Source organism: Eublepharis macularius, chromosome 7, assembly GCF_028583425.1.
Source record: "Eublepharis macularius isolate TG4126 chromosome 7, MPM_Emac_v1.0, whole genome shotgun sequence".
NCBI classification, from domain to species: domain Eukaryota; kingdom Metazoa; phylum Chordata; class Lepidosauria; order Squamata; family Eublepharidae; genus Eublepharis; species Eublepharis macularius.
Window position 1 is genome coordinate 95,986,098 of NC_072796.1, and position 23,252 is coordinate 96,009,349.

Here is a 23,252-nt window from a genome sequence, read left to right on the forward strand (position 1 = left end):
GGAAGGCTCCCACAGTACTGTCATTCCACAAAATGTACAAAACAGAAAGGTCCAAAAGGGTATGCTTCTAATGGAATTAGATACGTAGTGGGACAGAATGGTCCAAGAAGGACACCTTCATATGGGAGTGGGGAGTGGGTACAGCATGGCACCTGTTTCTTTGTAATCTCACAATCTACATTGATCATGCTATGCCAGCCTGCACAGTTAGTTATTCACATTGTCGTTTAACTTTGTATTCATAGTCCTACTGCACTATTCAGTTTCATTGTTTATTACATATCTTATACTATACTGTTAACTTGTTGGTCACTTTATCCAATTTTATACTTCTTGTCCAATTGTACCAATTCATCTGATGGCCTATATTGTATGATTACTTTAAACAATTTTATTCTCTCTCTGTAATCTGCCTTGAGTTTCAGTGAGAAAGGCAGGCTATTAAATAAAGTAAAATAAACAAATAAATAAATGTCATTTGAAACACATTTTACCTTTAACATTCTCTCCGAATCCTATCGAAGCAGGAACTTCATTGTCTACTTGGCTTTTGCTATCTGTCTTTTCTTTTACAATTTCATCATCACTTGAAATATCAGAGTTCTTCATCTTTTTCTTCTTTTTCTTCTTATGGCGAGGTGGAAGCTTTTTTGGGAAAGTAAACATTGGGAGTATCACAAGGAGCATTGCAATGGCACAAAGAAGGAATCCACTCCACCTAAAATTAAGAAATAATAAATATTGAACAGCTTATGTATAATGCAAACACCTATGGAACAAAACAAAATGGCTATCATATTCCGTAAATGTATAGAGAACTTGTATGTATTTTAAAATATTTCTACCAGGTAACTTTCAACAATGTTCAAAGTAAAGCTTGGTGAAATTTCAAAATATATAATACGAATCAAATATATATACAGTAAAATCAAATTAAACAAGAATCTTAAAATCTCAGAACTGGAATAAAATGATAAAACAATTTTTAAAACAATATTAACAATAAAATATATCTTAAAAGCACTAGGGGACCATCATTAATAACAGCAGCAGATAATATCATCTGTAAAACTGGAAACAAAAGACTGGGTTCCCTAAATTCAGCTACACAAAACTATAAATGATCCAAATACCTTAGAAAACAGACAAGTTTTGGTGCCAGATGAACACACAAGAATCAGAGCCAGATGAATATTTGTAGTCAGCACACCCAGACTGAAGGTACCATAACTTTTGCATAACAGAAAATAGCAGAAAATAAAAGGATGAACCTGCTCATCCATCTGTTCATTTGTGACAGGCTTAACTCATTAGAAAATGAAGCTAGAAGTGTCAAACTTGGCCAACAGCTTCAGGATGATTGTGGAAGTTGCAGTGCCAAACATGAAGGAAATCAGAACATCCTGTCACAGGTTAGCTCCAGGTATGGTTGCCAGGGGCTCTGGGGGACAAAGCAGGGTGCAGGGACTAGACAGTGAGGTGCTTTGCATGTTTATGCTCACAAACTATCTGTTGTGCCAGAAAATGTCATTTTCTCACACAACAGAGAAACCGAAGCTAAACTCAACAGAAATCACCTGTTTGAAGGTGATTTTATTGAGCTCATCTTCAGTGCACCCTGTGGCTTACCTGTCATGTTGGAAAATAATAATAACAACAACAACAACAACATTCAATTTATATACTGCTCTTCAGAACAACTTAACACCTACTCATAGTGGTTTACAAATTATGTTGTTATTAGAAAAAGAAAGCCAGTTTGGTGTAGTGGTTAAGAGTGCAGGACTCTAATCTGGAGAGCCGGGTTTGATTCCTCACACCTCCACTTGAAGCCAGCTGGGTGACCTTGGGCTAGTCACAGTTCTCTGGAGCTCTCTCGCCCCCCCCCCCTCCCACAGGGTGTTGTGGGGATAATAGTAGCATACTTTGTAAACTGCTCTGAGTGAGCATTAAGTTGTCCTGAAGAGCGGTATATAAATCGAATGTTATTATTGTTGTTGTTGTTGTTATTATCCTCATGACAATCACCCTGTGAGGTAGGTGGGGTTGAGAGAGCTTCAAGAAGCTGTGACTGACTCAAGGTCACCTAGTTGGATTTAAGCGGAGGGGTGGGGAATCAACCCCGGCTCTCCAGATTAGAGTCCTGCTGTTCTTAGCCACTACATGGAGGAATGGTGGAGCACACTGAAGCTGAGCTTAGCAGAAATCACTTTCAAATGGGCAATTTCTACTGAGCTTACCTTCAGCATGTCCAGCAGCTCTTCCATCTCTGTTGTCAATAAAATTTAGTACAAGAGGCACAAATTAGAAAAAGAATAACTGAAAACTGGAAAAAAATTTCAGTACTGAGTCATATAATTAATTCATGGGTAAAAACATCTAATAATAATAACAACAACAATAACAACATTCGATTTATATACCACCCTTCAGGACAACTTAATGCCCACTCAGAGTGGTTTACAAAACATGTTACCATTATCCCTACAACAAAACACCCTGTGGGGTGGGTGGGGCTGAGAGAGCTCCAGAGAGCTGTGACTAGCCCAAGGTCACCCAGCTGGCTTCAAGCGGAGGAGTGGGGAATCAAACCCCGCTCTCCAGATTAGAGTCCTGCACTCTTAACCACTACACTAAACTGGCTCTCCTAGTGAACTAGTGATCTAGTTAATGATATGCATAGCATTTATATGATATATGTCAATAATTCACAGACATTATTTCAGTAATCCTTAACAACAGCTCTGTATTACACACTTTTGCAAATTGGCTGTGGGGGGGGGGAAGACTGGCAGATAGCCTTAGGTAAGTCACTATTCTATCTAGAAAGACTGTAGCTAAGGTAAGAGTCAGACTTTGTGGCTTGCAACCTAATCTTACCCCTTATCCTACCCCAATCTATTCCAGGGATGGACCACAAAACATTCCAGTCAGCAGCAAGGTATCCTTGTAGAGTCGCTTTGTGAAGCAGCAGGTGCAAGAGGTGGACCAGCACTTCCCTTGCATATCCAACTTGGCTGCCTCAAAAATTCTCTTGCTATGTTTGTTATTTTCCTGTATTCCTCTTTTGCCTCTAGTTTGGAAAATGGAAGGTATGTTGCAAGGATCAATCCTGCAGAGCACATCCAGTTACTAAAACTTTCCTCTTGCCCATGAGACGACTCATTCAATTATCAAGAAGAAAGGTTTTTCTTGCAAAAACTGTGGGTGTACTGGTAGCATCCTTGGGACCTACATTCAGCTTTGGTATTCTGCTCAGTTCTTTAAAATACCTCGCAACTAGCAGCATTGTCAACCTGCACATTATTTCAACATGATAATACTCAGATAGCTAAGGATGGAGGATTCCTACATTCTTAGGTCAGTGACTGCTGTCAAATTCCAAACTGATGACATAGCCTTCGCAAGCTGAGTATTTCATCTGCAGGGCACCAATTAAAGAGCAGCTGGTAGAATTAAGAAGCTATAGGCTTCATGGCTACTCAGTCTCTTGTAAATGTGCCTAATTATAACACAGTGCCTAGTTATTTCTATCTGACAGATGTTTGGAACAGAGTGTCGGAAAATCTAAAGCCATACTCATTCAAATTAAGACCTCCCTATTATTGCCATAGTTAAATTGGTATCTCCTTTCCCTGTGACTCTTGCATAATTACTTCTACTCCTTTATGTGGCTGCAGCTGTTACCAACTCGCTTTCTGTTAAGACAGGCAGTGCTTTTGCACTTGACAAGCTCTGAATGGTCTTGAGGGCCTGTGAGGCTATTAAACTGTTAAAGTGAAGTAGGCCACACCCTGCTCTGAGCCTGGATGAAAAGACTGCCAGTGAGCTCCAAGTAAGCCACTGAGAGCTTTCCAAAAGATTAATTAAGGATCAGAGCAACATAAAATGCTTGGCTGGTGGACCAGGGCTTCAAAGAACCTTTCAAGAACATCTGAAGAATTGTATTGATTCACTGGACCTAGTGCCATATGCCATTTCCAATAGGGTCCAGCCAGATACTTCTGGAAACTTACAAGCAGGGCATGAAGATGATGATCTCTCTCTATTTGTGCTTAGCATCTGGTACTATGAAGCACTCTGCCTCTGAACACAGAAGTTCCATTTAGTTATCATGGCTATTAGCTGTTAGGTTATCTTCTATTAATTTTTTCTAACTCTTTTTAAAGAATCTTTTACCACGTATCTCCAGTTGCTCAAATGCCCCTCCATCCATGACGAATGCAAGCATCAACATTGGGCCAGTGCCATGAAGATGCCTTCATCACTTTCATTTTGTTAGCTACTCATCATGAACCTACGTCAATCGTTATCTCATGCATTGAGAAACAAACTGTTGCAACTTACCAGTTACCAATGAATCGAGGGTCACTCTGGTCAATTTGAACAGTACTTCTAGGATCAACATAAAACCCAATAAGAACTCCTCCTAATAAATATCCTGCCGCAGGGCCGAGAGCTCCCATTACATACATTATCGCTGTAAAACAAAAGGAAAAAATATACCCAGAACAAATCAATAGTGCCATATCACAAATATAGTAAGATTAGAGAAGCAGGACAGAGCGCTATAACTTTGGATGTATTTCACGCATTAGAAAAAAGGGAACTAAGTGGTTTTCTCTGACTGTGCATATCTCCAAGGGGAGCAGTTGTTGCCTTTTATGCCATTCCTAGCCTTTTCCCTTACAGAGAAGAGAGAGGGCAACAACCATCACCATGGCAGCCACCCAAGAAATGGGCAAGTTGGCCATAATGGGGTGGTAGTGGTTTCACTCCCCTTTCTTCACAACTAGCACCACTCATAAAACATGCCTGGCCTGTATTGGCATTACTAAAAACTAAGGCTGTGACTACCCTAATGTTCTGCCATGGCTGAGCATTTATGTGCCCAGTTCAGCAGCATTCTCTTGCTCTGTGGCTGGGGATTTGAAATGTGTAATCTTTGGCATCAACTTCCTCTGAACCAGAAAAGGCATGGGGCTAGGGACCCCCGCCCCAGGGCTCCATCTCATCTGAGTGGTCAAGTGATCTTGCTCCTTGAGAGAATGATGCTGCTACATTCCCCTCTGAAGACACAGCAGCAGCAGAACTTTTACAGCCAAATCAGGATGGGAAAAAATGCCATGGGTGAAGCAATAAATAGAGCAAACAGAGGGAAAATGAAGGTAAAATCAGCAGAGGTGAGGAGGATTTAGGGAGAGGGGATAAGCAAAGGAGGATAGAAGATAAAGCTTGAAGAAAAGGACGAAGAGATGAAGTCAAGGAAAACTAAAAGAGAGCTCTGCAAAGAAAAACACACGGAATGCACTCAGAGCCATGCTCTTAGAGAGGCAACAGGAAGACCAACTTTTTATTATTTATTTTTATTTTTACCGCATTAATACCCCACCTTTCTGCCCAGAGGGGAGGGGGACCCAGAGCAGCTTATATTGATCTCTCTTCTGTTTTATCCTCACAATAAGCCGGTGAAGTAGGTTAGGCTGAGTGTGTGTGGCTGGCCCAAGGCCACCCAGTGAGCTTCCACGGCAGAGTGGGGATTTGAGCCTGGGTCTCCCAGATCCTAGCTGGACACCCTAACTTCTACATCTCACTGGCAATCTGAAGACAATGGATACTTTCTCCCACTGTAAATTGCAACCGACTTCCTACGTCCAAGAATTGGGAAGAGGAGTACCCGAGTGTCAGCATGCCCTCTTCTCCTCAATAACCATTACACAGCTGAATCAGCTAGTGAACTTAATAGGTCACTTTTTCAATATGCACATTTTTATTCATTTTTAAATATGCTAGAGAGATTTCCTATGGATTATAGTCAAGGAAGACAGAAAAGAGGTCTTGCCTCCAAATACAAAGTGATTAAGAGAATTATTCATGTTCCTTAATGCTTTTCATTAAGGAGAACATTTGTATAGATATGGTTTAAAACTAATTATTCTTTTCCAATATTCTGCTAACAAACTGCATAATGCCCTTAAGAGAAACTGACATGGTGGCCAAAAGGCTTTCTGCTTCTCTGCACCAATTCAAAATGTTAACTATGCATTATGGTTCTTGAATTATTAAATACTGTATGTTGGATCAAAAGGGGTTTTTATTGTTGTTGGTAAATTGCTGATTTAGTTGCATTTTCAACATATAGCAACACCAGAAGCTAACTTACGCAGTGTAAGACCACTGACCAAAATAGCTCAGTTTCATCTACTCTTGAGTAGAGATGGGCATAAACAGCAATACAAACAAAAAAAGCAGCCACAAACAGCCGAATCTGCTGTTCACGAACAAGCTGTTCGTGAGGCCCCATTCTAAACGAACAGGTGGTCGTTGCAAGCAGTCTGGCACCTGCAATCAATTCCCCTGGCAACTTAGACAGGGATTGTCTGAACTCTGTCTGAACTCCTGCTGTTGCCCTGGAAACCCAAATCTAAGCCCAATTTAGCTTGATAGGCAGGTCTTCCTTTCAAGTGTGGAGCTCCAAATTTGTTACAACAAGGGAGCAAAGAGCAGGGGGGAGGGGGCTCCCAGCTCTGACTTTGCAGACAGTGGAGAGACAGTTGCTGTTGGCATTTTGATAGAGTGCATTGGAGCTGGAATTTTCTTTGTGTGTGGTGGGATAGGGATCTACCCTTTCAAGTTCCAGGGCTGCTGCCAGGCTCTGGACCAAGCTATTATTTATTATTGGTACCTTTCCTGCTGCCTACTCAGGTAAGGTTTCTGGGAGTGGTGTGGTAGGGATCTTGACTTGGATGATGGCTGGAGGAGAGCCTGCTGGCCCCCACGAACAGCCAACCATGAACATGTTCATGAATAGGGCCATGTTCGTGGTTGTTCGTGAGTCCCTGTTCGTGGATGGCAACGAACAACGAACGTCATGTTCGGGTTTTTTTTTTTCTGTTCATGCCCATCTCTACTCTTGACTGGCTGTAGCTGTCAAGGGACTGAGGCAGAACTGGGCTGTACTCAGTTGTGAAACAAATCTCAGAGTCTTTCCCAATATCTACTATTTGAGACATTTAACTGGCATACTAGGGATCAAACCTGCAACTTGATCCATACAAAGCACATGCTCTACCATTAACTTGCAACCTCTCCTCAGAGATGCTAATCAAACATATTTGGGTCTGTTATATAAATTCAGCACAGATTATCAGGTCTGGTTAGCCATGTGGGATATATTTAATCTATGATATTAAAACTGGGAAAAGTAGTCTGGAAACACAGCCCTCATCCTCTCTTTCCTATGTACAAAATGTTGAAGAAAGGGTTTCTTACTGACAAGGCTTTCCTTAACCTGTACTATGACATTTTAATTAAAATAATTTCAGAATTCAGTAAAATTTACTCTTAATAGAAGGAATTATTTAAATTAATATTTATATCCATACAATGATTGACGATTAACCTATTAACTCCATAAATATACAACTTCCTGATCAAGCAAGGGGAAGCTCTGCATAGAAACAGGATTCTACAAACAGTTTCCCACGTGGGATCAAGATCCATACAGAGATCAAAAAAGAATGCTATGCCAGTGTTCATTCACCTGGCAATTTTATTTTGTTCCAGATTTTATAATTTTCCTTTCTATTATGCATGTGTCCAAAATAATGAATTTTTTTTTTAAAAAAAATGGTACAAGATAGCAAGTAACCGTGCAATCCTAAGTAGAACTACTTCAGTGTATGCCTAATGAAATCAGTGAGCTTTGACTGGAGTCACTCTGCTTAGGACTGCACTGTAAATCACAAAAAAACTAACCTAAATGATTATAAATATTAATCATTTTAAACGCCAAAATAAATTAATAGGAACCAATAAAATTAATTCACTGATAACCATTACCAATGTTAATACGGAAATAGTTGATGAAGTGAGGAAACATTCATCAATACATTTCTGAAATTTAGCTAAGAGGCTCCGTGTTCTACCCTCAAGGAATACATTAACTGTAGAGCCGCTGGAAGAACTGTATGCTAAGCATTTACTTGAAGTTATGTCTCACTGATTACAATTAAGCTTAATTCCCCATATACAATCATAAAAGGGTTACAACTCCACCCCCCTACAAAGTGTTCAGGAATTGCAAAATAAAACTCAGATTAACTATTTTAATAGTTTTGTTGCTTCTATAAGCCTTTTTGCATTTTAGTTCATAATGTCCAGCTGCTGTTCAGCTCATGCAGACACAATGCAGCATTTATTTGATATACGCTTAGTGACTTTGAAGACTAGATTCACAGTAAGCAGAATTACTGTACTGTGGAGATAAAAATAACAAATGCAGGCTCCTTTCCATTAGAGATGGGAATGGTGCCTAAAATCTTTAAAATATTTTAAAGGTACTGTATGCTTTCAAGGTTCCAAGTTTCTGTAAATATACCTTACTGGCAATATCAATATTAAACACTAACACTTTAAAAGAAATACCTAATGCTTAACTCTTTAGCACATAAATGATGATTAGGAAAAACAAACAGGTTACACATCACTGTGGGCACAGGGTGACTGCTTATGTGGTTGATGAACCAGAAAACGTTCTGCTGAACTACAGCTTCTGGCTAGTCAAGAAACAACCCCCCCCCCAACCACACAAAGTCATGTTCCACAACAACCAGTGCATGTGCTGTTCCTTGTAAACTGGCCTCTGCTCCAGAAGTAATGGTTTCAGCTCGCGAAATGAGTGGGATGGGCATCGCTAGCAGACAACCAAAGTACAACATGGGACATTTAGTTACGCAGGAAGAGGTGAAAGTGCCCATGGCTATGGACTCAGCTACTACCAATGAGAGATGACTTTGGGGTGGGGCTTGGGTACAGAAGGTAGAAATAAGAAGAGAGAGAGAGTTTCCAGACTCATCCAGAAAATCAATCCATCCATCTCTGCCTGATCTGTTTGCTGGGTGGGGTTTGTCTCAGAGCCAAGCGACAAGTGACTTTTTTCACATGGAGAACACTTGATTGTTCTCGCAGGTTTTCCTGGGAAGTGAAGCCCGAGTGTCCTTCCCCTCTCTTAGAATTGCTGCCTGAAGAGCCAGAGAAAGCCAGCGGCAGCAGCAGTTTTTGAAAATCGTTCCTCCAGTCACAGTCCTGCTGGACAAGAGGACTCCCAACAATCGATTGGGGGCGGGCAGCTGCTACTTTCTTCCTGGGTGTCCTGCTCTCGGGGAGCTGCTCTGGAGAAAGCCACCGCGTCCGTGAAGCTCCAGCCGCAGCAATAGTGGAAGAATCTGCTGCTGCTCTAACATGCCCTCATTCCAGTTTTTCTCCAGGAGTTCAGGAACAGGGGAAGGGCAGCAGCAGCAGATTCTTCCACTATTGCTGCGGCTGGAGCTTCACCGACACAGTGGCTTTCTCCAGAGCAGCTCCCCGAGAGCAGGACACCCAGGAAGAAAGTAGCAGCTGCCCGCCCCCAATCGATTGTTGGGAGTCCTCTTGTCCAGCAGGACTGTGACTGGAGGAACGATTTTCAAAAACTGCTGCTGCCGCTGGCTTTCTCTGGCTCTTCAGGCAGCAATTCTAAGAGAGGGGAAGGACACTCGGGCTTCACTTCCCAGGAAAACCTGCGAGAACAATCAAGTGTTCTCCATGTGAAAAAAGTCACTTGTCGCTTGGCTCTCAGAGAGGGTTAAGCAGCTGGATATGGTATGCAGCACATGTTATGAACTTGACAGTGCAAAGGCACTGCCATACATTACTGGCATTACACCTGTGCACAACTCCACTATGAAATTTGAGTATTCCTTTGAATCTTCTTGCTGCTGCTGCTGCTGCTTTCAAGTACTGCGTTTTCCCCCATTAGCAGGAAACTAGTAAGGCGCACGTCCACATGACAGGTGATGCAGAACATCCAAGGCTTCTGTTCTGCAGTGAGGAAGGAACAAAACTGATCGTGGTTTTGAGCCTCCCCTTCCTTAGCCTCTGAGTAAGGACATGGGGCCATATGGGAGAAAGCTTTATTTTCTGGGCTCTGGGATATGTTTCTTTCTGCATTTTTCAGTCATCCTTGTCTCCTGACTGCACACCACTTAGATGAAACCCAGCATGAGCGGATAAAAAGTCTTTTATGGAAAATAATGGCAGGGATATTGTTCAGCACACTGCTTTGAGGGAAGAGATTTTCAAAGTAATCTGTTCAAAAATATGTACACAAACAGTCTTTCATGGCTGGACAGACACCCATATTTTCAGAATATATCAGTTTATTGAGCCCTTTTTAAATTTAATTTTTAAATTTTGTAACATTATTTAAAGTCTACCTTTCTCACTGAGACTCAAGAAGGCATACATAGTGTCAGTCACTATGATCAATAGGATGTGATATCCAATAAACAATGCTATAGGGTTTGGATTGCAGAAATCTGAGACAGAGCTGGAATAAAGGTGAAACTAAGCACAAGCATTTAAACATATCACATTAAATGATGCAGAAATTACAAAGTAGGAGAAATAGACAATGCACAGTAGTATAACCCACAGTCCCTGTTCCTTTACCAGTGCATCTTTCTGAACCATTTCATTACAGTACAGCCTATTACCAAGTGCCCTGGGTCAGTGATTTATATATGACAGACATCAAGGGCTCATTAATGTGGTTCTTATATCATTTTCACAGCCAAGATGGACAAAGGTCCAATGCACAAGTAGTGCCTTCACATATCCCAGGATTTTGTCAATATCCATCACAAAAACTACTTCAAAATGGTGCATAAGCAGACCAGACAAAATAGTAAGCATTTCCTCTGCCTGGCGGATATTAAAGCCAGCATCCAGATCAAAGCATATTCAAGTTATTTTACCAGCAAAAAGTTTTGCAAGTGTTACAGGTAATTGTCTGTTCCTGAGACAGTACAGGTTTAGATATAGGAGCTAGCAGATGTCAAGATACCTTAAACAATTGGAATGGTTATGAACTAGCTGGTGCAATGGTTGCAAAGAAATACCATTTCTTCGCTGCCATCACCATAACTTCATAGGTCTTCCATTGGGCTCTATAGCATGCACTGTCAAATTCAGTGTGAATTTTTCCAAATATCTTTCTAGACATCTTCTGGCCCTCTCTAGGTCATTCAGCTCTGTAGTAAACTACAGGACTGGCTTCTGCCCCAAGGGTGAGAGAATTCAGAAAGGAGACATCCTCTCAATAGCTTCAAGAAGCTTCACATTTCATGTTCCCACCACAGCCTGAACAGAGAATGTGTTGAAATCCCCCAGAATGCTTTGAAATCCAGAAGGATCCACAAGCCTCTATGGGTGGACCATTTTAAACTGCCTTTTATGGAGTGTTGGTGCCATATTCACCCTTGCCTTCAGTAGATAATGGTCAGACCATGGTTCAAGCCAAATCTCCAAACCCAAAACAAGACCTCTCCTCAGAGGCTCGGTGCAAAAGATTAAGTCTAAGGTGTGACCTCTTTGATGTGTTGGGCCTGTCAAGATTTGAAGGAGGCCCAGGGCTGCCAAAGAGGCCATAAAATCTTGGGCCAGTCATGGCAAGGAGCATTCAGCATGAATGTTGAAGACACCCAGAACAATCATTCTATGTGTCTCCAGCACCACATCGGAGAGCATTCTGCAGCTCTGACAGAGTGCCCACTGGGGAACTAGGCAGCCAGTAAACAAGCAGAATGCCTATCTATTCTTAGTGTGCAACATAAGGATCATACAGTTAATGCTAGCTACAGTTTTTACCAGGAGTTGGCAGAAATTGAAGGACTTATGAAAGATAATAGTAGCCCCTCTTCCCCAGCCACCTGCACAGGGGTTGGTGGAGGACTGTATAGTTAGTTAGTTGGGACAGATAAACTATGTCATTTCTTCCAACCATGTCAGTTATACAAAGCCAGGTCAATTTCATCTGTCAGTAACATTCCAGTGACGCCTGCAGTTTTATCCCTCACCAATCTGATATTGCACAGCATTAGAGAAGAGGTGAGAGAAATGGGGGCCCTTGCCTCATCAGTTCATGGAACACTACAGATATTAGACAGGTAATAATCATCCTTACCAAATACTGGCCATCTTTGAAAAATCCCACACCCATATCTACCAGCTCCCATCTGCACTGAAACAGAGCATTCATCAAATATTCTGCTCCAGGTTGCCCCCTTTCTTTCCTTCTTTCTTTCCCTCTTTGTATTTTTTTGCCTGCCCTCCCCACAAGCAGGCTCAGGGCGAGGTACAACATTGATTAAAATACAACATAAAAACAATCACAGCATTAAAAGAGCAATCAATAAAAACATTCCAAGACAGGGCAGTCCTGCACTCCTGCCCGTCAGCATACAAAAAGGAGAGGTAGTAACGGACAGATAGAATACTGTACCCCTTTTCTGGGCAGCCAGCAATGGACTCTCCATAACCCCTCATAGAGGGAGACTGGTGGAAGGCTCGGCAATGATGGACTAAAATTACCCTCCACCATATACCTGGCGGAACATCTCTGTCTTACAGGCCCACTAAATGATACAAGATCCTGGTGGGCTCGAATGTCCTCAGATAGAGAGTTCTACTAGGTTAGGGCCAAGATCGAAAAGGCCCTGCCCCTGGTAGAGGCCAGCCAAGCCTCCCTAGGGCCAGGGACCACCAGTAGATGTTTTCTGGTTGAACGAAGCGCTCTCTGGGGCACATAGAGGGAGAGACAGTCCCTTAGGTATGCTGGTCCCAGTCTGTTTAGGGATTTATAGGTCAGAACCAACACCATGAACCGTATCTGGAATTCTACTGGGAGCCAGTGAAGCTGCTGCAAAATAGGTGTAATGTGTGTCCTACACGAAGACCCAGTTAGGACACATACAGCAGCATTCTGGACCCACTGAAATCTCCAGATCAAGCCCAAGGGCAGCCCTGCATAGAGTGAGTTACAGTAGTCCAACCTGGAGGTGACCATTGCATGGATTACTGTCATTAGGTCCTGGGCCGAGAGATAGGACACCAGTTGCCCGGCCTGCCCAAGGTGGAAAAAGGCCACCCAAGCCACAGCCATGATCTGGCCCTCCATAGACAAGGAGTCCAGAATCATGCCCAAACTCCTAACCAATAGTACGTGCACAAGTGGTGCTCCCCCCAAAGTTCAGGAGAAGGAACCCCACCTCCAACAGCCCATGGCCCAAGTACAGGACCTCCGTCTTCGCAGGATTCAACTTCAGCCTGAGACGCCACTGAGACACCCCCACAACACACACACACTACATTCAATGTGTTAGTGCCCACAGAAAAGTCATACTGCAATCCAGGACTACAGTCATGGTGTATTGTGGCTGGCCTGCAGTTGGGCAAAATCAACAGTTGCCCACATACATGCCTTCTCTGTGATAGCCCTCACTTTACTGAATGGACTGCCTGAGTAGGTCAGGAAAGCTCTCACTCTTCTCCTGGCTTTCCACAAACTATGCAGAACTGAATTATTCAGGATGACTTTCTACCCAGATTATAGGGCTGTGTAAAGTAGCTCAGAGAGATGCCTTGATAGAGACAAAGAGTATATGCTACTCTGTTGGGTACTATCTGCTGATGTAGACATGTGCCTTTTAGGGAGTTTCCACACTGCCCAACACATGTTGTTCTATGTCAGTGCTGCTCCTGGTATCCTGGTACCTAACTGGTGTAGCTCTCCCTCTCCAGTAGCAGGTGACCTTCTATCATGCTTGCACGTTCTTAAAGACTGGCAATCCCACAGCTGATAATGTCAAAGTATACCAAGTGTCATTGGCAGTAGAAGGTCACTGGGTAAATGAAGTTTCTGAATATCTACTCATATAAATGTATATTTGACAATCATTATACATGTTATCTTTAAACCTCTTAAATCAATCTGTAATAAATTAATCATATTTCTTTTCTTGTGGTAGTAGTGCTATTTTGGAAGCTTCAGGCTTACATTAGTATAAATGAGAGTCCTTCCAAAGGAAGAGACTGCTTTTAAAAGGGCAGCAACTTATTTTCCAATTCATTCTATGTGGGTTTTTTGCCAAGATTAATTTGCTCGGCCATATAAGGAATCTACATAGATTTTACTCAAATCATTGTTTCATTGCTCCAAAGATCACTATATGCTATATGAAAGGTGTGTGTGTGAAAATTTGTATCACACATAGGGCAACAGAGTACCTTCTAGAATACACGCTTATCATTATTTTAAACATTAAGACAATCCAACCTTACAAACAGTGTGAAGAGGATGGAGAGAGAGAACGTAGGGCCAATGACTCAGGAGGACCCCAAAAAAGGAAGCGCTACTTCAAGTAACACATTATTAACTTATGATATTGACTGCGACAAGATGTGGCCACAGCCAACAAAAACAAGATTAGATAAAGTCATGCAGAACAAGTCCATCTGTGGCCATTAGCTACGATCATTAAATCTAATTCCCACTTGTAGGATTTTTTTTTAAAAGGAGTAGATTCTGGGAACAAACAAAAGAAGAGCACCACCATCACAAATACCCGGGTTTTGATCTTCTAGAGGTATACAGATCACCACTACTGGAAACTAAATGCAAGATTATGATACTATTTATTTATTACAATTTATTAAAGTAAAATTTATTAGAATACACTATTTATTGAAATATTTATATCCCACCTTTCTTTGTACCTCAAAGTAGCTTACAAATCACAAATCAAATTCAGAATAAAATAAAACTCCAAATAATCTCTCCTCCTCCCCTAAAAGTATCTACAGTCAATACGCCATGAAAAGCACTGGTAAATAGAATGCCCCCTAACCATTTCTAGAGACAGCATCCTCCTTATCACCGCAGGGAATCTATTCCATTGAGTAGGAGCTATAATAGAAAAGGCACAGGCTCTAGTTGATTCCAGGTGGGCCACCCTAAGCAGAGGAACAATGAACAGGTAACAGCCAGTGGGCTGCAACTGATGCCCAAGGACATACAGCAAGAGGCTGTCTTATTTAATAAATGTTGAAAAAGGTGACATGAATGTTCTGCTTAGGGCTTCTAATCATCTGCTCGCAACTGGTTAAAAGGTCTGTGGACAGGCATAACATAATTAGCATCACACCAACACTGCAATGTCACTTCTAGCACAAACCTCATCAGGGCGATGCATTGATGCCACTTTTCAGATTCATGCAGGAAATGATGTTGCAGCTTTGGCAAGACACCAATCCTCCCCCTCCATGGAGCAGCAATCAGGGAGAGAACTGACACCCCCTAAGTTCTGCCCCTTCTTATAGTGGTTTGTAGCCTACATCTTATTTGATATATGCATGTTCTAATAAAACAATAAAATAGTGTGCCATAATTTGATTCATTAGAACTTTATATCATGTTTAACTCATAATCTGCAGCTGATCTTTTTCATATAGAATGCTTGTATGAATAAATAACACTTAGTAGAGATTTAATGCTTTTGATTGTTTAAAGAGCATCATACACAGTATTGCATAATAATCCTTATAACAACCCTGTAAACTAGACATCTGTTATCTTTAAATAGCTTCAGCACTCTCTCTTCTGTTAAGAGAGAGCGTAGTGTGCTTCTGGGCCCTTTTGCAAATTCAGGGCAGAGGAAAGTTTCTGACTAGGAAATGACTAATAGCTCAATCTCTTAGGCGTTATGCTATTCTAGCTCTGTATTGGGCCAAAGGCAGAAGGGACTCAGTTCTTTCCTGTGGTCCACATATCCAAATTTAATTGTCGGTCATGACTTTTGAAGAATATCAAACCTGCTAACAAAGGTTTGCAGGTTTCCTTCTCTATATTTTAAAAAAAAAACTTGGAGCAATTTTTACCCATACAAGCAATTCAAGCATTCATTCGCACAGTAAGTTTTATAGTGTTATAATTTTTCTTTGCAAACATATTAAACTGACGTTCAAAAATAAAGTTCTAAAGAGTAAAAAGAAAGTACTTTATTCCCTATGGAAATGTAGTGGGCACGGTTACATTTAAGATAATAATATATAATTGATTTTGAATAAATGTTTCTCCAGATACATCATCATTACATGTCTTGAATAGAAACATCCAACCAACAACTATGAACATAGAAAATGTGTCGGATCCAAAGTTATGTTAATGAAACAACTTGACAGAACTGATTTTTCGATAGCTTCTCTGTCCCCTAGAAGTATCCTGCACCCATTCAGTGCACCTGATAAGGGCAAAGGAACCCTCTGCAACAGGAATCACATTCTTTTCCACATCAGAACTCAATAACGCAATATCTTATAAATCTACAACATGAGATAGATAGGAGTGCAACCCTGTTGATCTGCTCAGACATCTCAGCAGCAGGGTCAGAGCCTCCATTGAGGCAGGGACAAGGGTGCACGCTGTGGAGCTGGCGGCAGCAGCACATGGGCAGCTGAGCAGGAGGGATGGGAAGCCACCCGTGAACCGCCCTGGCAGCCTGCCACGCCTGGCTGGCAGCTACTGCAGCCTCCCGCGCTGCCGCCAACGCCAGAATGCACCCCCGGCCGGGAACAGCAGCCGCAGGCCAGACGCAGCAGGCGTCCAGGGTGGCACATGGAGCAACAGAGCAGGAGAGCTGGGAGGACACATGCGTGCCTCCCCGGCCACCCAACGTGCCTGGCTGGGAGCTAGGGTTGCCAGACCTCCTCAACCTCCTGGCTGGGGGACAGGGGCCTGGCACTTAACTTTGGGGAGAGGGGGGTGCGTGTGCAGGTGCAATGATGTCACTTCAGGAGTGATGTCATTACGCGGCCCCTGGGCAGGCCCATTTTCGGGCACTGCAGAGCACTCCTGCGCTCCACAGCACCTCAAAAACGGGCCCAATCCATGCCAAGACAGGCCCATTTTTTGGAGCTGCGGAGTGAAGGAGCGTTCCTGTGCTCCGCAGTGCCTCAAAACAGGCCTGATCCACGGCAGAACAGGCCTGTTTTAGGTGCTGCTGAGTACAAGAGCACTCCTGCACTCTGCAGCTGCTGAAAACGGGCCTGGTTTGCCGTGGATCGGGCCCGGTTTGAGTGCTGCAGAGCGCAGGACTGCTCCCACGCTCCACAGCAGTCCCGATCCGGGCCAAAACGGGCCCGATCCTGGTAGCTGCGGCGCACGGGAGTGCGCCACACCGCAGGGGAGCACGCAAGGAAGGTGTGCGTCCGCCGCTGCTCAGGTAAGTGGGGGCAGCTTTCAATACTACTGATTATGGTATTCTTTTGAACTGGCTTTTGAGGTTAGAGTTGGGGATGGTTTCGATAATACTTGGAAGGTAGATTTTATACAATTTATTTGATAGACTGCTGCTCAGTCCCTTGGTCACTGTCCTGTGAGGTTCTACAGGGTTCCATTTTGTCCCCCATGCTTTTTAACATCTACATGAAATTGCCAGGGGAGGTTGTTGTGTATTGATGGAGCTTGAGTCTGAAAGAAGGATCCTGAGGCCTACATGCTATTGGGTGTTTTTGCACTAGTAACAGCCAATCATAACTGTTGCTGTATAATCCAATTGCTGTGCTGTAAATAGTTACTTTGTATATAGTTCATGCAATCAGAGGATTCTAACTACTTGCTTTGTATTGGTTGTTGCTAAAAGGGGTGCAGTTTTCTTAAGTATAAATTGTCTTCTGTTGAGCCTGGTTTCAGTCTGTCTGCTTCCAGTCTTCAATAAAGTTGTTGTTATAAGCTGTTAATCACAATACTTAATACTGGCGATGAGGATAGGATTGAAGGCAGGTAGGCAGCCCCACAACGCCTAGAGATGAATCACACCAGTTGCTGAAGAACTATCACCTTGGCCAACCCAGAGCTGATACACAGCCACTCCGTCACAACTCACTGACAGTGAGCCACGGCCACCAAGGGCCCCTTTGAGCCTTTTGAGTCAACCACCAGGGACTCAGAGTCATACATCGTGAGGTCTGAGTTCTACCTTGAGGTGAACAAGGTCACTGATGCAGACCTTCAGAGAGCAACCTTTTTCAGCGTCTGTGGGTGGTCCACTTTTGACATAGCCCAGGCACTCATGGCACCAGCACAGCTCCAAGCAACAGCATTCAATGTCATCAAAGACCAGCTCTGAGACCATTTCTCACCACAGCCATCGGAGATCGACAGCTGGCACACCTTCTACAAGCGGGACCAAGCTTAGGGCGAGTCGGTGACCATTTTCATTACAGCTCTCCAGCAAGCAGCACAACAGTGCAACTTCACTGACCTAGAGATCGCGCTCCGAGATTGACTGGTATGTGGTCTGTGGGACGAGAAGCTGCAACATCGCTTATTCACCAAGAAGCTCATATTCAAGAAGGCCTTCGCAGCAGAAGCAGCTGATCAGTTAGCCAGAGAGGTGCGCCAATTGTGGGGTCCAACTCTACCAAAGAGGGTGGAACAGGTCCATCACAAGAGAATCAAAAGCGACTTGGGGGACGATGACAAGGTCCACAGCACTCAAGTGGTGCAGCTCGAGCATTTTGGACCACAAACCACTAACGGGTTGCCCTGCGCCAGCTGTGGAGGATGCCACAACTGAAAATCCTGCAAATTCCATGATGCCGAATGCCAGGCTTGCAGAAAGAGGGGGCACATGGCACATACGTGCAGGGCAACCAGGAGCAAAGGCTCCCCGCCACAGACTCCATGCCAACGGCGGCCAGAATAGAAGGGTTCTTTCCGGCACAAAGAATGCCACTATGTGACCAAGTGTTCAATCTATACCACAGTTCTGAACACCCAAACGCCCATCAGGGAAAAGACCAGGGTAATGGTGCACATTAAAGGAACGCTGTGCGAGATGGAGGCCAACACTGGGACGGCACTCTCAGTCATCTCAACAGACACCTTCCACCGAGTGTGTCCCAGGGAAGTAGACCAACAGCTCGAGCCATGCGACATACACTTGACTGACTTCCAGGGTTGTCAGATGCCGGTGGCGGGTGTCAGCAAGTTCGAGGTCAGTTTCAAGGACTTTCATGGCCCCTTCTACCTCATCGTCATCAAGGGGCATCACTCGAGTTTGCTGGGACTCAATTGGTTTGAGGCGTTCAGAATCCATGTCACCAGCATCCAACAAATCAGCCAATCGGACATCAAGGCCATCTGTTCTGAGTTTTCATCCATGTTTGACGGCTCATTGAGACGGTACACAGGACCACCGGTCTCCTTCGACTGGGCTCTACAGTGCTGCCGATCCACTTGAAAGCTCAACGTGTTCCCTTCACTCTCAAGCCACGCATCAACAAGGAGCTGGAGCGGCTGATCACACAAGGGGTTCTTCAGCCTGTGTCACATACCCATTGGGAGACTCCCATCATCACGCCCATCAAAGCCAATGGGACAATGCGCATCTGCACTGAGTATAAGTACACCCTAAATAAGGCACTGCAGCAGCACGCTTATCCAGTGCCAGTAGTGAGCCACCTCCTGACATCACTAGCCAGGGGCAAGATCTTTGTGAAGACTAACCGGGCACAAGCATAACAGCAGCTTCCAGTAGATGAAGCCACCGCAGAAGTGCAAGCCATCATGACTCATCAAGGCACATTCAAAGTAAAGTGGCTCCAGTTCAGGGTCAGTGTGGCACCTGAAATTTTTCAAGGACTTATGGAGGGACTGCTGAGGGGTGTCCCTGGTGTCATCTCATATTTTGAGGACATCCTGATCTCAGGAACGTCCTCTACAGAACTTGCCGACTGCCTTCGACAAGTACTCCATCATCTCCAGGACAATGGACTCAAGATTAAGAAGGAAAAGTGCCAGTTTGGTGTGCCTCAAATAGAGTTCCTGGGATTCCTGATTGATGCTGATGGTATCCACCCTACAGCCAGTAAGGTGCAAGCCATCTGCAGTGCACCACCACCTCGCTCCAAGAAAGAACTTCAATAGTTCTTCCCACACATTCAGTGAATGCATAAACTACATAGGGACCTTCTAAGCAAGGAATGCATAAACTACATAGGGACCTTCTAAGCACTTGCTCAAATGAATGTAGTGATCAGGTATATATAGTTTTAACCAAATGAAATCTACACAGAGAAATACAGAAAGACAACATAACACAATATTACCAACATGAGATCATGGGCATGTCTCAGTTCTACTGACGTATAAAAGTTTGTATTTAATTTATTTGTATATTGCCTCTCCAAATCTGTTTGAGGAAGTCTCAAAAATCAGAGCATAATAAAACAAATAAAATCAGAACACAAAACAAGGATAAAACACAGCAGCATTCTAAACCACCTGTATTTGCAGAAATATATTCATAAAAGCAGGCTCATATACAGCACACTGCAATATTCTAACCTGGAAGTTACCAAAGTTTTTCTTCCTTTCTAAACTGTTTGTTACCCTTCTTTTCCTTGCCATCCCTCTTCTGCCTCCTCCTTGGAGCAGCATTCTCTCTTCTACTATAAAGTACATGTAATAACATATATATTGTTATTGTTTCATGATAGAACAACTTTATTATAATTGTTATAGTTTGGTATTACTCAGGTGTTTGGAACCTCTATGAAACCCTGACATAGGGATCAAATAGCAATTCAATTCCCAGGTTCATGCAATCATGTAATCACAGAATCATGGGCAATAGCAACGTTAACAAAAGGGAACTCAGTAAATGCTCACATTCTGATTGGACACAACATATGAAAATTCCATTTAACAGCATATTTTATATTTTTTTTAAAAAAAGATTTTTTATTGGATGGTTAACATACACATAATATTACTACATTTTACTTATTCCCCTTATACCTATTATATGCTTCCCACCCCCACCCCTCCCTCTTTCTTTTATTGACTTCCAACAACACTACACCCCCCCCCATTTCTTATCACTAATTCTGTCTCCTACTTGTCATTTTAATATTATTGGTAAAGATTTAAATTATATCTTATCTTGATTAATAACTTTCAAAAGACCATAATTGTCCTTTAACGTCCCATCTTTTCTCTAAATATTTTCTCAGTTTCCCCCAATCCTCAAAAAATTCTTTTGGATCTTGATCACACAGCATATTTTATATTGTGATGAAAACTTGCCTTCCCAACAAACCAAAGAGCCCATCAGATATGCTTCTCACTGAAATACAATGGCAACTTGTGGCAACCATTAAAACTCCCCCAACACACATACACACACCATCAGATGGGTTTTTTTAAAAAATCAGTAGTTTACAACTCACTATAGCAATATGAAACAATGATATAGCAATACCATTTTTTTAAAAAAATGAAAAGAGCCCCTGGTAGTGTTGGGAGGGGGGCACTGCAGGCAGAACCAGAAATGGTCCAGACTTTCCCATCCACATAGCCACCCCAGCTGTGCCACAATCTTTCCAAAAAGATCATAGCAATGCTGGTTTAGGAAGGGTGAAAAAATCCCACAAGCACTATAATAGTGCAGAAGTGTTTGTGAAGGAAAACCATGGTACACACATTACAGACTAAGGAAATAGACACTGCACAGGCTCAGTTAGGCAATAAAAGCACAAAACTTCAAGACATCGACAGCTTTTGCACAGCAGGTATCCCATTTGAGAACTCACTCTGACTTTCTCTTTCCTTAGTATCATCAGCTTGCGCACCTTAAAATTTCACCATTATTTCTGTTTTCTGAAAAAGGTGGAAGGTGACATGTCTCATTAAATCTGTAGCTTATATATTGCTTATCTTAGCTTCTTCAGTGACTTGCAATCCTGACAGGGTTACTTTGCCTCATCAGAAATCAGACTCAAACATGCAAGTCTGTGTAAAATATTGCCAAATGAATTATGTCTGCTACATTTGAACACTCTGCACCACCAATATTTTGCTCATTATTTTTGCAAAATGCCTTTGAGATATTTTGAGCTCGAAAGATGCGTAAAGTAGCACATTCTGTTTGCTAAATGTGATGCATTAGTCAACATCTGCTAAACTGAAGATATTCTAAAAGGCAAAATACTGTCTTTTAAAAGATGTTCTTTTATGGAATCTGATCACTACAGAGACTGCTGTATATTATTGTGCATTTCTGAGGGAAGATCCAAATATTTTCCTTCCATAATAATACTTTTACACTTTAAAATATCTTACGTAGAATTTTTAATATCTATACCAGTCAATCCTTTACCTTACTGTCAATAACTACTAAATGTCTTATTGTAAAACTGTCTGCATGACTATCTTGCCTCAATAGCAAACTATACTTGGGGTTTTGTTTATTTATCCCTTGGATTATAGCTGGCTACCATCATACTGACTATATAACATCTAGAACAGTGAACAAAGAAGCAACTTATCAGACACAGAGGGATTTCTGCAATCCTATACAACGAACTATTCGCTTTACTACTTCAATATATATCCCACTTCCAACAGTGGGTTGTATCCAGCCACTTTTTTCACTCAGTCTCTCTCTAAATGAGACCGAAGACTCTGTCAATTTCACCTCTCTACAGGAGGGTAGTTTAAAAAGAGAGAGCTGACAGAGTTCGCTCCTCAGAGGGTTTGTTAATTTCATCTTCACCTCCCCTTTGGGAAATTGACAGAGCCTTTGGAGAGGTGAAAATGAAATTAATAAACCTTCTGGGGAGCAATCTCTTTCCGCTTTTAAACTACACTTCCCGGCTAACATTGTGCCTCCTTACTCTTGAGCATCCTCATGAAAGAGATCTCGTGTAGAGAGACTCTATCTCTCACACAATTTTCTTCCTTACTCCAGCCCCATCATACATGCATTTTGTCCAGGCAGGTTCCAAGACTCCCCACAGAGCCTTTTTGGTGGTCAGAGAGGAAATGCTCTTCTTTTTTCACCACTGGAAAAGTTGGCTGGATCCAGTCCTATGTACTCCAAGTTGCTTATACAGCATAAAATAAATAGTTGGGCTCTCCCACTAGCTTCATGCAGATATGAAACTTCACATTTTTGTTACTGTGTTGTTGAAACTGAAAGGTCATTCCTGGAGGTAGGCACAAACTGGGAAAATACTGAACCGTGCGGTTCATGGTTCATCGTGTTTCACGAACCACGAACCATGAACTTTCACAAACTTGCCCCTGTTCATGAACTGATTCATTTGGTTTGTGAAAACATCACAACAGCAGGTCACTTCCAGGGCTGCAGAAACTGATTGATCAGTGCCAGGCTGTCTGCAGTGACAAACCGAAAAATGAACGAAACAAACCAGCCTAAAAGTTTGTGGCGGTTCATCAGAAATGGGCTCTGATGAACCACCAGTTCATGAACCATGAACTGGCCCGGTTCATGATTAATTTTGTTTCATATTTCGGTTCGTGTCCACCTCTAGTCATTCCATTATTGAGATTTTCATGCATAGTACTG

General features: G+C 42.6%; 1 protein-coding gene across 1 annotated transcript in view; it reads right to left on the reverse strand.

Annotated features, from left to right (window-relative positions):
* SLCO5A1 (solute carrier organic anion transporter family member 5A1) overlaps positions 1 to 23,252 on the reverse strand; it is an 87,608-nt gene that overhangs the window by 34,104 nt on the left and 30,252 nt on the right. Inside the window, exons 2-3 of the mRNA XM_054985481.1 lie at positions 4,348 to 4,480; positions 495 to 718 (exon numbers count right to left, since the gene is read on the reverse strand). Coding sequence (XP_054841456.1) covers positions 495 to 718; positions 4,348 to 4,480 — 357 coding nt within the window. The remainder of the gene's footprint in view (positions 1 to 494; positions 719 to 4,347; positions 4,481 to 23,252) is intronic.